The following is a 12550-nucleotide window of genomic DNA, read 5'->3' as shown; positions in this document are numbered from 1 at the left end:
CCCCCCTCCCCCCTCCCCTCCCCTCCTCCCCAGCCGCGCGGGTAGGGGCGGGGCGGCGGCGCCAGCGTCAGTCGCGCGCGGCAGCGGCGTGAGAGGAAGGAGAAGAGCGCGCGCGCCCCGGCCGCCCCGCAGCCCCCGCTCCGCCGCCATGGCCGCCTACCGCCTCGTGCTCGTGCGCCACGGCGAGAGCGCCTGGAACCTGGAGAACCGCTTCAGCGGCTGGTACGATGCCGATCTCAGCCCCGCCGGTCAGCAAGAGGCGCGTCGTGGCGGCGAGGCCCTCCGAGGTACCGGTGACCGGTAACGGGGCGGGTAGGTAGGCCGCGGGGCCCAGTGCGGCCGCCTCGGCCTACTGACGGTGGTTTTGGGGCTCTCCGGTGTCGAGGGGGGTGGGCTCCGCTACTGAGGGGATACCCTCAGGTACTGGGGAGGGGGTTCTCCGGTACCGGTCGCGTCCCCGCCGCCGCCGGCCAGTCCCTTGGGACTGGCCGCCGGCGGCGGGCACGCGACCGGTACCGGCACGGTGAGGCCGTCGCCGCCCTTGGCCCCTCAATGGTTGCGTAAGTCCCAGCACTCACCTCCCCGGTGTCCCTCCGCTACCCGCCTTTCCCCGGTCTTTCCCAGATGCCGGCTATGAGTTCGACATCTGCTTCACCTCGGTACAGAAACGGGCCATCCGTACCCTCTGGACCGTCCTGGATGCCATTGATCAGATGTGGTTACCCGTTATCCGAACGTGGCGCCTGAACGAGAGGCACTACGGGGCTCTCACTGGTTTGAACAAGGCTGAGACGGCAGCGAAGCATGGCGAGGCGCAGGTGAAGATCTGGAGGCGCTCGTATGACATCCCTCCACCTCCCATGCAGTCCGATCACCCCTTCTACAGCACCATCAGCAAGGTAAGACCCACTGCTCTTTTTCCACCTTGCTGGGAGGCTCCCAAAACCACCTTAGGTCCCTGCAGCGTAGTCTGGCATCCTCTATAAAGTCTCTGTCTCTGTTGCAGCAGCCAGGACTGTCATGCGTGATGCTGGCTGGCATTGGGCTGAGTGTGTCTCGCTCCCTTCCTAGAGAGTTGAACCCTTGGGCATTGCACAGATAGATTCAAAGCAGAGGGAACGATTACCTGTTAATCATTAGTCCTGTGACATGTGCATAGATGTTTGCTCTGATCTCTTTGCCCAGAGCAAGCAACGTGTGGCTTTCCCCAGGAGGGGCTCACAACCCCAACTGTGGCTGATTGCAGCCCTAAAGGTGCCTTTCTTGCTTCCAAGCCCGACTTTGCCTACATGTAGTAGGTCCTCAGGGGGAATCTTGGGGAGGGATAAAGGCCTTGCCACCTCCTTCCCCCACTGTTGGGGCCACTGGGCTGCTGCCTAAGCGTGGCTGTTCCCTCAGGACCGTCGCTACGCTGACCTGACAGAGGACCAGCTGCCGACATGCGAGAGCTTGAAGGACACCATTGCCCGGGCTCTGCCTTTCTGGAATGAGGAAATTGTCCCACAGATCAAAGAGGGCAAGCGAGTCCTTATTGCTGCCCATGGCAATAGCCTGCGTGGGATTGTCAAGCACCTGGAAGGTACGTCAGCCCTGCAGGGGTATCATACGGGTTTCCCCGCTGCCCTGGCTGGCACTGTGCAGGTAGGGCCATGAGTGATGGCACCTCTCTGTTCACAGGCATGTCAGAAGAGGCCATCATGGAGCTGAACCTGCCCACTGGCATCCCTATCGTCTATGAGCTGGACAAGAACCTGAAACCCGTCAAGCCTATGCAGTTCCTGGGGGATGAGGAGACAGTGCGCAAGGCCATGGAAGCTGTCGCTGCTCAGGGCAAGGTTAAGAAGTGAGGGCGGGCAGCAGGCTAGCACGTAGTAGAGCCCCCTGCCATCCCCCACCCCTCTGTGCACACCCCCCACAGCCGTAGGAACTTGGAACTGCGGAGCTGGAGCAGCTCCCCAGGATTAGGCCCATTCCCTCAGTACCAGGCTCCCCTCTGCAGACAGCCTGGGGGCCCAGGGGCGAGGGGCTGTGCGTGCGGAGGTCTGGTGTGAAAGGCAGCCCTGGCTCTGCCAGACAGCGACTGCACACCTCTCCACACAGAGATCCCAGCCCTTGGGCCCTGTCTGCAGGCGTACATGCCGAGTGATCCCTCGCTGTGCCAGGCTCCTCCTCTGCTTTGCTTCCCCGGCAGCTCTCGTCACCTGGTTACTGTAGTTCTGTTGCTTGATTTAGTCATCCCGGGAGCAGTGGGGCGAGTGCAGCACAGGCAGCGACCAAGATGGGTATCCCGTTCCCTCGTGGGTGTGTGGCACAAGGCGGGTAGATTCTGAAAGAGTTGTATTTTGGTGCATGTGGTACAGCACCCAAGGGTGGTACTCGTGACTCTGGACCTAGCTCTGCTAGCCCCTGCTTTAACTTATTGCCTTTGGACAAGGGCAAGGGAGGGAGCCTGCCATCTAGAAGTTCGTGTCCACCGCATACTTCCCCCAGCTGAAGCCCATCCTAGTCCTGCTAATGAAGCAGGTACCATTGTGCCCCATCCCACCTGCGTGTACGTGGCCCTGTTGCTGTGGCCTCCTCCTCTGCTGACGCCGTGAGCCTGGGCTTGCACGGGGTCAATGTCACTGTCCGACAATAGCAGCTGTCTTGTTCCACTTCAATAAAGGAGTAATGCGCAATAATGAGGTGTCTGTGCTTTCCTGTGCCATGTGGCATGTGTGGCTCCCTCGCTTGCCCAGCACCTCCCTCACGTGTGTTCCCATCACACATGTGCGAGGCAGCACAGGGCTCGGGTGTAAAGCAGAGCTCCGCAGTCTGCTGGGGAGGGTGACGCCCTGCTGCTCCGAGGTTTTAAGGCTGCCAGTGAGGCACGCCCTTGTCCCCAGAGGCAGGCAGGGCATGTGTAGCCAGAGGAGAAGTGATGCGGCACCCTGCGGCTGAGTGCAGCCGCAGCCTGTACCAGTTATCAAGGCAGGGCCAGGGAAACAAGCTGTTCTCTGTGCTCCACGCTGATGTGGGGAAACCAACCTTGTGAAGCAAGTGCCTGGAGTCAGCGCAGCCCAGCTGCAAGCCGGAGCTCCAGGGCGTTTGCCTTGCCGCAGCAAAGCTGCTAGGTTGTTCCCCTTCCCCAGCAGCAGGCTGGGAACGCGTGCTTCCTCCTGGCCAGTGGCAGGGAAGCTGTCCCGTCAACGGCTCAGCTACGGGAGCCAGACCAGCACACTGCAAGCAGCCACAGCCACCCCTCTGTGTCGTAACTGAGCAGAGCACAAAACTCTCAAAAAATATTTATTATCCAAAAATAGAAAATCCATCCTGCCAGCGAGAGCCTGGCTGGCTGTGCCAGCCTCTTGTAGGCATGGAAGAGGAGGCTGGAGCCCAGAGACTGCTCTGGCCCCACAGACCCCAGCCTGGCAGCCCCTTGCCCTGCAGTCCCTGCATCCCCTCGGGGGCTGCTAGGTCTGCAGGAACTGGGGCTGCACACGGGCCACCTTACGGAAGTCCTTGGTGTGTGTCTGCGGGCACTGCATCTCGCACCAGCTGATGGGCACCATCTGCACCCCTGGGGACACCACATGTCAGGGATTCCCCTTCCCCAAATTGTGTTCCTCCATGTGGAAAGGGAGGAGGCCGCATCAGCTGCCCCTCAGGCAAGGAAAAGGCAGGATGGTCCAAGACCAGGGCCCACGGCCCATCCCTACCTGCCTCGCTGCGTGCCACCACCACACCCAGCTCATTCTCCGCTGTGCTCAGCAGGTAGTTGGACTGCGCGTCCCCCAGGGAGATCTGGTTAGACAGGGGTTAAGGGAAAGGCCTTCCCAGGGGGATTGGAGCAAACCTGCTGTCCCTGGCAGGCCCTCACAGCACAAGAGGAAAGGATACGACTTTGGCCAGGACTATGTCACCGGGGCGGAAACTCTTGTACACTTCTACCTGCATGGGAGAGAGCAGGCAAAACCACACAGCGTGTTGGGGTGCTCCTCAGCAGCAGGACAAGTGCCCCCCACCAGCAGAAAGTGGGGATTGCTGCGGCAGCACAGTCACCGGCAGTGCCTCACTGACCTTATCCTTCTCCGTGGCTCGAATATCTTCTCTCCTGAAAAAGGAGATGGAGGAATCTGAGCGCCAGTGACTGAAGGCGACTCTCCAGCCTGTGGCAGGAGCTGCCCCAGCCTGCCTGGGCACTTGCCAGGACTTGCTGGACACCTGTCCAGCGCTCAGGGCACAGCTCCTGCCAGTGCAGCCGGCTGCACTCCCAGAAAAGCCTTCCTCCCGCCTGGAGGATGGGGTGCCAGGGCACCCTGTCTCACAGGGAACCCAGCCTTTTCCCTACCGTATGGTCCCCCGGAAGGTGGATTTCAGCGGTGTGGAACCAACGTACAGGATGTGCACCTTGGCGAAGCGAGAGTTAATGCTACAAACCTGCCCAGAGGAAAAGGGGACTCAGTGCCAACACAGGTCTGCTTCCACACCAGTGCACCCCACTTCAGGCAAGGAAAGGGCAGGGTGCAGGCAGGACTGGGCTGTATGCAGGGGGGTTGTGTCTCATTTGGCCACCACCTCCTCATGACCAAAGTAGTGGTGGCAGAGGTGGGACACCCAGCAGGAAGCCAGGTGAGGAAGATGATACTTGTGGAACTTAAGACGTGCAAATAAGGCCATGACCTCCTGCGACCCTAGTCCCTCTCCCACCATCGGGACACTAATCCCTTTGCCATGTCACCCTTTCTCCAAGCTACCCCTGGCACTGCCCTCCACACACCCTGCCACAGAGGGAGTTCTGAAAGGGAGAAAAAGAAAAACCTCCCCTCAGCGCACCTCAGCTGCAGGGCAGGCAAATTAAGAGGCAGGGATCCTCCATGCCAATATCTGGCTGGTTTTGTGAGTGAGGGACCCAAGGAAACCACTAGGCTCCCTCTGCCCTGCTAGCAGTCATAAAGAGGGTACTAACGAGCCCAGAGGCTCCTCATCCCACCCTGTATGTGTGCAGGAACAAAGGTCAGCACAAGGCAGAGAGCGCAAAGGCTGTGCAGTTTGCCATTGCAGTGCACCCTACCTTGCATGTCACCATGGCCCCCACATCAGGCAGGAGCTGGGACTCAGCATCTCTCACCACTGACACAACAGGCAGCTGCAGGACAGCAGACACGAGGGTTAGCTTGGGGCACAGCCCATGCACAGGATCATGCAGGACCAGGCTCGCAGCAGGCACCGGCTGAACCCCTTCGGAGCCCAATTTCCCAGCCGGGAAGGGGCTGTGCAGCCTCAGCACCCAGGAGCTGGCTCTGGGGAAGAGCAGTGTGTGCCGCTGGCCGCGCTCACCCCACTGTCCTCGCTCCTCTTCTCCAGGCAGCCAGCCAGCGAGGAGAAGATGAATCCATGCCGGGTGTAAGTCCCGCTGCCAGCCGTGGCCTCCTCCGTGCTGCACAGCCGCTCACCTAAGGGACAGGGGTCCAGGGGCTGGCACTGCCAGGGGGACCAGGCTCCGTAGTGCCCGCTCCTGCCCGGCCCCGTGTGGCGGGGCAGCCCTGCCCCGGGGCAACCCCTTCGCGCACCCCCGGGGCAAACCCCCTCGGCCCAGGCCGCCCTCTCCCGTGCTCCTCGCCCGGGCCACCCCTGCCCTGGGCACTCCCCAACTCCAGGAACCCGCTCTCCTGCCCCGGGCACCGCCCCACACCTCTTCGTGCCTGGGCCCGCACTCACCGGGGACGCAGTACCGTACGGGAGGCGCCATGTTAGCCGCCGGGAGTGCACCCTCAGAAATCCTTCACCCTATTGGCCCCGGCGGCAAGGCGGCGCTGTAAGCGGCACGGCTATTGGCTCTCCCCTGCCCGGCGAGGAGCGCGGGCGCACTGCCCGCTGGGAGTCGTAGTCCAGCGCTGGCACACTGCGCTTCCCGGCATGCTCTGCGGGGCGGCGCGCAGGCGCAGTGCGCGGGGCGCCGGGTGCTGGCCCTGGGGCCGTGAGAGCGGCGGGGGCGCCGGGCATGGAGGCGGCGGGCGGCCGGGCGCGGGCGGCAGGTCGGAGGCGCCGGACGGGGCTGTTGCTATGGGGTGTCGTGGGCCTGGGAGGGACCTGGGGCCTCCGGGGGGCCGGCGGTGCTGTGGGCCCGGAGAGGCAGTGTGGGGAGGATGCTGTGGGCCCGGAGAGGCAGTGTGGGGAGGATGCTGTGGGCCCGGAGAGGCCGGGGGGGGAAGCTGTGGGCCTGGAGAGGCGCGGGGGGGGATGCTGTGGGCCTGGAGAGGCGCGGGGGGGGGGGATGCTGTGGGCCTGGAGGGGCTGGGAGTGCTGTGGGCCTGGAGAGGCTGAGGGGGAGGATGCTGTGGGCCTGGAGAGGCTGAGGGTGCCCTGGGGCAGGAGGTGCTGCAGGCCTGGGAGACAGTGGGGGTTGTGCTGTCGCCCTGGGGGTGCTATGGTGTTGGGAGGCAGTGGGGGGGATGCTGTGGGCCTGGAGGGGCCAGGGGTGCTGCGGGGCGTGGGGATCCCGGGTGTTATGGGAGCTGGATGCAGTGAGGCTGAGAGCTTTTTGCTGTTGGTATGGGCAGCCTTTGCACAATGAGGCTAGGTGCCAGAGAGTGTCTTGCCACTGTGGGTCTGGGTGCTACTGAACTGGGGGAGCTGGGTGTTGTGGAGCTGGGCGCCACTGGAGGGTGCCACAGGGCTGGGTCTGGGTGGCTGGACCCAGCAGGAGCAGGACCCTGGCTGTGCCTAGGCAGGGCCAAATCTAAGGTTTCCTGCAGCCTGGCTTTGCTGTTGCCTGTGGTTTTGGCTGTGCTGCTAGCGTTGTCCCATCGCCATGGGCTCAGTCCTCCACTGGGATGTGGGGAATGCCAAGGGCAGGGTGAGGCCTGTAGCCCCAGTGACTGACTGGGCCAAGGAGGGTGCATGGCTCTGCTGGAGCCTCATCCCTGTGGCTGTGCTGCTGTATGCTGGCTGGTGCCTGGGGACAGAGGGGTGTCCTGCCCTGGGGCAGGCTGGCTGCCTCCCCTGTGGGCCCCCTGCTCAGCAGCTGCCAGCTGTTGTAGGCGAGGAAACCTCTCTGAGGGGCAGGGAGGTGCTGTGTATTTGGAGGGGAGGGCTTACCCCGGGACCTGCTGCTGGCTCCAGCATTTTGTCTCTGTGCTGACAACACAGGGACGTGTGCCACCTAAAGGCTGCACAGCAGCAAGTTGTTGCTCCACTTCGCACCTGATGTCTTTCAGAGGAAGGCTCTTGGCAGAGTCAAGGGCAAACATGGGGAAAGGGGTGGCACTGGGGTTTGCATATCCCGCTTCTCCCTTACCAGGGTACAGGAAGCCTGGGGAGGAGCCATGCCTGTGACCTGGAGTGGGCTGGTGGGTTTGATGTCCTCATGTCCAGCTGCTTCCAGCCTTGGGGTCAGCCCCACACTCATCTGGCAGGGCAGAGGGGAGCACCTGGCTCCTTTGGACAGCCCATGTGGATGCTGCAGATCCTGCCCTTACCTTCCCTGCCGCTCCCTGAGCACTGTGCAGTGGGTACAGCAGCACAGGGAGCCAATCCCCGCTGGAGGGCCCCCGCCTTGTGGCACCACTGCCTGGCACCATGCCAAGGTGAGAATTTGGCCCAGGCTCAGAACGTGCCTTGGTAGGACCCTAGGGCAGCCTCACTGCTTAATATTGATGGGCACTGTCTGCACGGAGGCCTGGGGGCCCCAGCCCTGCAGATCATTTTCCCAGCTGCTGGGCCAGATCGGGTTCCTATTTGCTCCCAGCACAGGTCTCGGGTGGGACAAGGGGCTCAGCAGGTAGGGAAGCACTGCACAGCATCACCTCAGCCTGGGGCTTCCCCTGTGCCACTCCTTTGTTGTTACATGGTGTTGTCCAAGGTGGATCCAGCCAAGGTGAATGAGAAAGCGTTGGGACTCTTGGAGTAGGGCTGTGAGGTTGGGAAATGTGCAAGGTTACCTCTGCAGTTTGGTCCAGAGGTTGAGGTGGAGGAAAGTAGCATCCTGGCCCTGCTTTTTGGGGATGAGGAGAGGGACTAGGTGAGGAGGGGTAATCCTGGCCCTATTTCTCCACGTACATTTTGTGTGGTTTCCCCTGTTCCCAAACCTGTTGGGAAGGGCTAAGTTTGGGATCGTCCCTGGAACTGGCCCAGCATCCTGGATGCTCATGCCTTCTCTGGTTTCCTCTGAGTCAGACTCTCCGTGTCGCTCCCCCGGCCCCCTCCCCGCTAGGAAAGACGAGATGGGACCAGAGAGCATCTGAGCCCAGATGTCGAGGGGCCTGTGCCCCCTGCTCCACGCAGAGAGCCATCACGGTGACAGTGGCCCCACAGCCTCCAGGAGTCTGGGCTTAGCTTCCTTGCTCTGCATCCTCATGCAGGGTGAAGGAGAGGCCCCTGCTGTGCTGTGCAGGCAGGCGTCTGGCAGAGTTGGTACAGGGAGCTGTGTGATCGACTTCAGCACGTCTGGGAGGGGAGACCCTTCTTGAGGGACGACCAGGCAGCAGGGTGGCCTGCCCACGCTGAGCTCCTCTCCCCCCAGGCGCAGCATGGCAGGGATGAGGAGCCGGCAGCGGATGTTTGCGGCGGTGATGCGCCTGCTCCTCAAGTGCCTGCGGCTGGGCCGGCGGCGACGATTTAAGCTGGTGCGGCAGGCAGAGCAGCTGTGGCACTACGGGCACCTCTGCCTCCGCTCCCTGCTGTACAACTCCTTCACCAACGGTGACGTGGTGCTTGACTCCCTCTTTGAGCCTGTATACTGGCTGGTGGACCACGTCACCCGGTGGTTCGGTGTGGTGAGTACCCTCACCGGGCAAGAGGGCACCCGGCTTGGGGGGCTGGGGCGAGCGCGCTGCTGGGGCAACTGAGTGTCGGGGCTGCTTGTGTTCTAGGCAGGAAGGGAGTGGGGACATCAGTGTGTGGTTCAGATTGGTTTCCTGTGACCATATCCTGCCTGTGCCGCTCCCCAGGCAGCAAGGGGCAGGTGCTGCCCACTCCAGTGACCCAGGCCCCTTTCCTGTAGGTGTTTGTGGCACTGGTGATTGGGCTGACAAGCTCCATCGTGGCCATCGTGTACATCTGCCTGCTGCCCCTCATCCTGCAGACCTACACACCTGCCTGGATCTGCTGGCACCTCGCCTACGGACACTGGAACCTCATCATGATCGTCTTCCACTACTACATGGCTATCACCACCTCACCTGGGCACCCACCGCAGGTAAGGCACCAACTGGCAGCACAGCCTCTCCCAGCTGGGCAGCGGGGACCAGCTATGGACAACCACTGGGAACAGCTAAACAAGCCTAGTGGTGTCGTTGCAGGAGGTGGCCTCCCGATCGGGGCAGTTAGGCTGGGCAGGGGGAGGTGGGGAGGTGGGGGGAGGTCAGAGGGGAGGTGAGGAGCATGGGGAGCAGGGGATGGGTGTGGGCCTTGGGTGCACAAATCTCTTCTGACCTGTGCACAGGCCAAGGACGATCTCACTGGCGTCTCCATCTGCAGGAAATGCATTGCCCCCAAGCCAGCTCGCACCCACCACTGCAGCATCTGCAACAGGTAGGGCTCCTTCCCTCTGCCCACCGCAGCACTTGGGGCAGCCTCTCCTTGCCCCCTGCCACACTGCAAGACCGGGGCCCCTTCCCCGCTGCTCTGCTGGCTTCTTGTCTCATCTCTCACACAGCCCACAGGGCTGGGGGGGCTGCCTGCCCCCTCCTGAACGCAGTGCTTGCACTGACACTGGCGCTGCTCTCCTCCCTCCCAGGTGCGTGCTGAAGATGGACCACCACTGCCGTATCCTTCTGCAGTACTAACCTGCGGCACTCTCCTAGGGGAAGCTGGCTCTGCTTCCCCCTTCTCTCCCTGCCCTGCTCCTCACCCGAGTCAGCCAGCACAGGGAAGGGGGCTGGGGGCTGGGCCAAGAAGAACCGCCCTTGTCCCTGGGGTGGGTTTGGACCCATGGTCTGTCAGTTACATACCTTTAACCCCAGAGGCAGCCTGGCTAAACAACTGTGTGGGACACTACAACCACCGCTACTTCTTCTCCTTCTGCCTGTTCATGACCATGGGCTGCATCTACTGCAGCATCAGCGGCTGGGAGATGTTCCGGGATGCCTATGCAGCCATCGAGGTGAGCAGGCAGGCCCTGGCCCTTACCCTGCCGTGCTCCGAGGTTGTCTGGGCTCCCCAAGCTGAGCTTGCAGAACAAGGCTGGGCCACGTCTGGCCTTGTAGTGACTTTGCTTCCCCGCTCCTTCCTCCTGTGACACCCCCAGCTGCCCTGGTCCTGCAGTGGGGGCAGTGAGGGGGAAGGGCGCCCTCTGAGACACGTAACTCGTGCCCTGTTTTCCATCCCCCTAGAGAATGAAACTGCTTGAGAAGGAGAGACTGCAGGTGGCTGCCAACCAGGTGGGACGTCCCTGCCCCGCAGCTGCTCCAGGCAGTGTGGAGCAGAGCTGCCCTGCAGGCTGGGTCCTGCTTGGGGTCCTGCTCTTGAGGAGCACGTCACAGCCAGAACCAGCCCCCGCAGTCATCTCGTGTCAGAGAGCTGGGGCGGGCCAGGCAGCTCTACTGTGGCATTGCCTCCAGCAGCTTGGGGTCTGCTTCCCTGTGCACCCAGCTTCCAGGGGCTTTGGCTGGTGGCAGCTGCTTGGCATGTGCTGCTCAGGCCCTGCTCTCCTGGGCAAGCTGCAGCAGTACGTACACATCTTGCCCTGAGCACCAGCTGCAGTGTGGTGTGTCCTGACCAGTCCCACAGCTGTTGCCTCCCCCCTTACCTCCAGCCCACTGCTTCTCACCCGCGTGCCAGCTCTTGGGTGTCTGTATGTCTCATGGCTGTCTCAGGCTGCCTCCCCATCACCCTGCCTGCTGTGTTGGTTCCAGCCACAGTCCTTTCTAGCTGTCTGAGCTCTGCATCACTGAGCGGTGCAGCAGTCCCCCTGTCTGGCTTCAAGCTATAAAGCAGTTTGGTTAATCCCCTCACTCCCTGATCCTTTTTCAGACATACTACCAGACGCCACCACCCACCTTCTCTTTCCGCCAGCGAGCATTCCACAAGAGTGTGGTCTACCTCTGGGTCCTATGCAGGTAAGGGGGCCCAGGGTCTGGGAGTGAGGGGGGGGGGGCAAGGACTGTGCAGCCTCCTGCCCTGTGACACTGCTGTCCCTCCCCGGGGCTGGGCTGGCTTGCTCAGATGTCCCTATCCTGCCAACTCTTGGGCCATGGAGGAGGAGAGATTTTTGGCTCCGTCACAGGGGACTAGACAAGCTGACCCACCTATGCAGCGGTGGGTGTAGGGAAGGCAGCCTCAGCCCCCCACAGCTGCGGCACCAGGGAAGGAAGGCTTGTGTGCAACCTGCTGTCCTTTGCTGTCCCCAGCTCGGTTGCACTGGCCTTGGGCGCACTAACACTGTGGCACGCTGCCCTCATCACACGTGGGGAAACCAGCATTGAGCGGCACATCAACAAGAAGGAGAGGCAGAGACTGCAGAAGAAAGGCAAGGTGAGCACAGCCCACAGAGCGGGAGGGATGGCTGAGGCAGAGCCAGGCATGATGTGTGTCTCCCCCCCCACCACTGCAGATCTTCAGGAACCCCTACAGTTACGGCAGCTGGGATAACTGGAAGGTGTTCCTGGGTGTGGACGTGCCACGGTAAAACCCTGGGGAAGCCCCTGCCTGGGAAGGTGGTGGCTCGGCGGTGCGTGAGTGCTGGGACAGAGCAGGACAGCGAGCATCCCATGCTGTGTGCTGCTCGGGGCTTTGCAAGGCACAGAGGACTATGGGCAGCAGTTGCCATGTTGCTCCTCAGCCCTGCCTGGTGGCAAGCTCTGGCCTATCCAGCACCCCTCTTGCCAAAGAGTCCCAGCTGAGCTCAGCCTTTGTGGCGGCTCCTCACAGCCCTGGCTGGGCTCTGCAGAGCTGAGCCCCGAGACTGGCTTTTTGCTGCGGCCTCACTCCTCCTCCTCCCCACAGGCACTGGCTTACCCGCGTCCTGCTGCCCTCTCCTCACCTGCCCCACGGGACAGGCCTGAGCTGGGACCTGCCTCCCTGCGTGACCAAGCAGCGTGCGCCACTCCTGGCCATCTGAGGCCCAGGTGCTACAGAATTCCCTCCCCGCAGGCAGGGGAGCGCACAGGCGACCCGCTCTGCCACCGCGACTCCTTTTGGCCCAAGTGCCTGGCAGAAGGTGAGTGCTGGCACACATTGCTAACCTGAGCCAGAGCCATGGGAAGCTCTTTGGACAGTGCCAGTGCCTGAACACCTGCTCTCATGGCTCCTTGGTGGCTGCAGGCAGCCCAGGGGGAAAGGCGGTAGAGCTGCTGCTCCCTGCTCAGCTCTCCGGCAGGGCTGGGTGCCAAGGATGGCACACCTGCATGCCAAGGATGGCACACCTGCATGCCAAGGATGGCACACCTGCCCTGCAAGCACTCCCCAGGGAGCCTTTTTAAGACCATCTAATAAATTTTTTTTTTTTTAAGGGAGCCTGGCTCTTTTCACTGGTGGAGGGGGGCAGACCTCTGGGTACAGGGGATGAAAGGGACCCTCATGATTCCGCAATATGGAAAGACGAGTAAGGGCCTGTGACCAGCAGCACCTT

The 12550-nt window shown here is 62.2% G+C and overlaps 3 protein-coding genes across 3 annotated transcripts; 2 read left to right on the top strand and 1 right to left on the bottom strand.

Annotated features, from left to right (window-relative positions):
* The first annotated feature begins 66 nt into the window (after positions 1 to 66).
* On the top strand, positions 67 to 2681 carry PGAM1 (phosphoglycerate mutase 1). Its single transcript, XM_037401353.1, has 4 exons — positions 67 to 287; positions 625 to 899; positions 1399 to 1579; positions 1678 to 2681. The coding sequence occupies exons 1-4, from the start codon at positions 149 to 151 to the stop codon at positions 1845 to 1847; spliced, it is 765 nt and encodes a 254-aa protein (XP_037257250.1). The 5' UTR covers positions 67 to 148; the 3' UTR covers positions 1848 to 2681.
* Positions 2682 to 3271: 590 nt separating this feature from the next.
* Positions 3272 to 5762, bottom strand: EXOSC1 (exosome component 1). Its single transcript, XM_037401040.1, has 8 exons — positions 5701 to 5762; positions 5320 to 5435; positions 5054 to 5128; positions 4331 to 4419; positions 4060 to 4093; positions 3880 to 3930; positions 3699 to 3783; positions 3272 to 3559 (listed from the first exon to the last, which is right to left on the bottom strand). Exons 1-8 carry the CDS (start codon positions 5729 to 5731, stop codon positions 3453 to 3455), a joined length of 588 nt encoding a protein of 195 aa, XP_037256937.1. The 5' UTR covers positions 5732 to 5762; the 3' UTR covers positions 3272 to 3452.
* Positions 5763 to 7584: 1822 nt separating this feature from the next.
* On the top strand, positions 7585 to 12430 carry ZDHHC16 (zinc finger DHHC-type palmitoyltransferase 16). Its single transcript, XM_037399978.1, is given in 10 exon segments — positions 7585 to 8756; positions 8984 to 9178; positions 9425 to 9513; positions 9719 to 9747; positions 9951 to 10084; positions 10314 to 10361; positions 10954 to 11039; positions 11331 to 11454; positions 11534 to 11604; positions 11926 to 12430. Coding segments are annotated over 10 exon segments (1416 nt in total). The 5' UTR covers positions 7585 to 8231; the 3' UTR covers positions 12041 to 12430.
* Positions 12431 to 12550: the final 120 nt, after the last annotated feature.

Source organism: Falco rusticolus, chromosome 9, assembly GCF_015220075.1.
Source record: "Falco rusticolus isolate bFalRus1 chromosome 9, bFalRus1.pri, whole genome shotgun sequence".
Lineage (NCBI taxonomy): Eukaryota > Metazoa > Chordata > Aves > Falconiformes > Falconidae > Falco > Falco rusticolus.
The sequence above is the reverse complement of the archived record's forward strand: the minus strand, read 5'-3'. Positions and strand labels throughout refer to the sequence as shown.

Excerpts from the sequence above, each read along its gene's own strand:
- PGAM1 (XM_037401353.1), top strand. The coding sequence starts at position 149 with ATGGCCGCCTACCGCCTCGTGCTCGTGCGCCACGGCGAGAGCGCCTGG. Across the intron at positions 900-1,398 it reads TCTACAGCACCATCAGCAAG|GACCGTCGCTACGCTGACCT; the intron begins GTAAGACCCACT and ends CTGTTCCCTCAG. Across the intron at positions 1,580-1,677 it reads GATTGTCAAGCACCTGGAAG|GCATGTCAGAAGAGGCCATC; the intron begins GTACGTCAGCCC and ends CTCTGTTCACAG.
- EXOSC1 (XM_037401040.1), bottom strand. The coding sequence starts at position 5,731 with ATGGCGCCTCCCGTACGGTACTGCGTCCCCG. Across the intron at positions 4,094-4,330 it reads ACCTTCCGGGGGACCATACG|GAGAGAAGATATTCGAGCCA; the intron begins GTAGGGAAAAGG and ends CTCCTTTTTCAG. Across the intron at positions 3,784-3,879 it reads ACATAGTCCTGGCCAAAGTC|ATCTCCCTGGGGGACGCGCA; the intron begins GTATCCTTTCCT and ends CTGTCTAACCAG.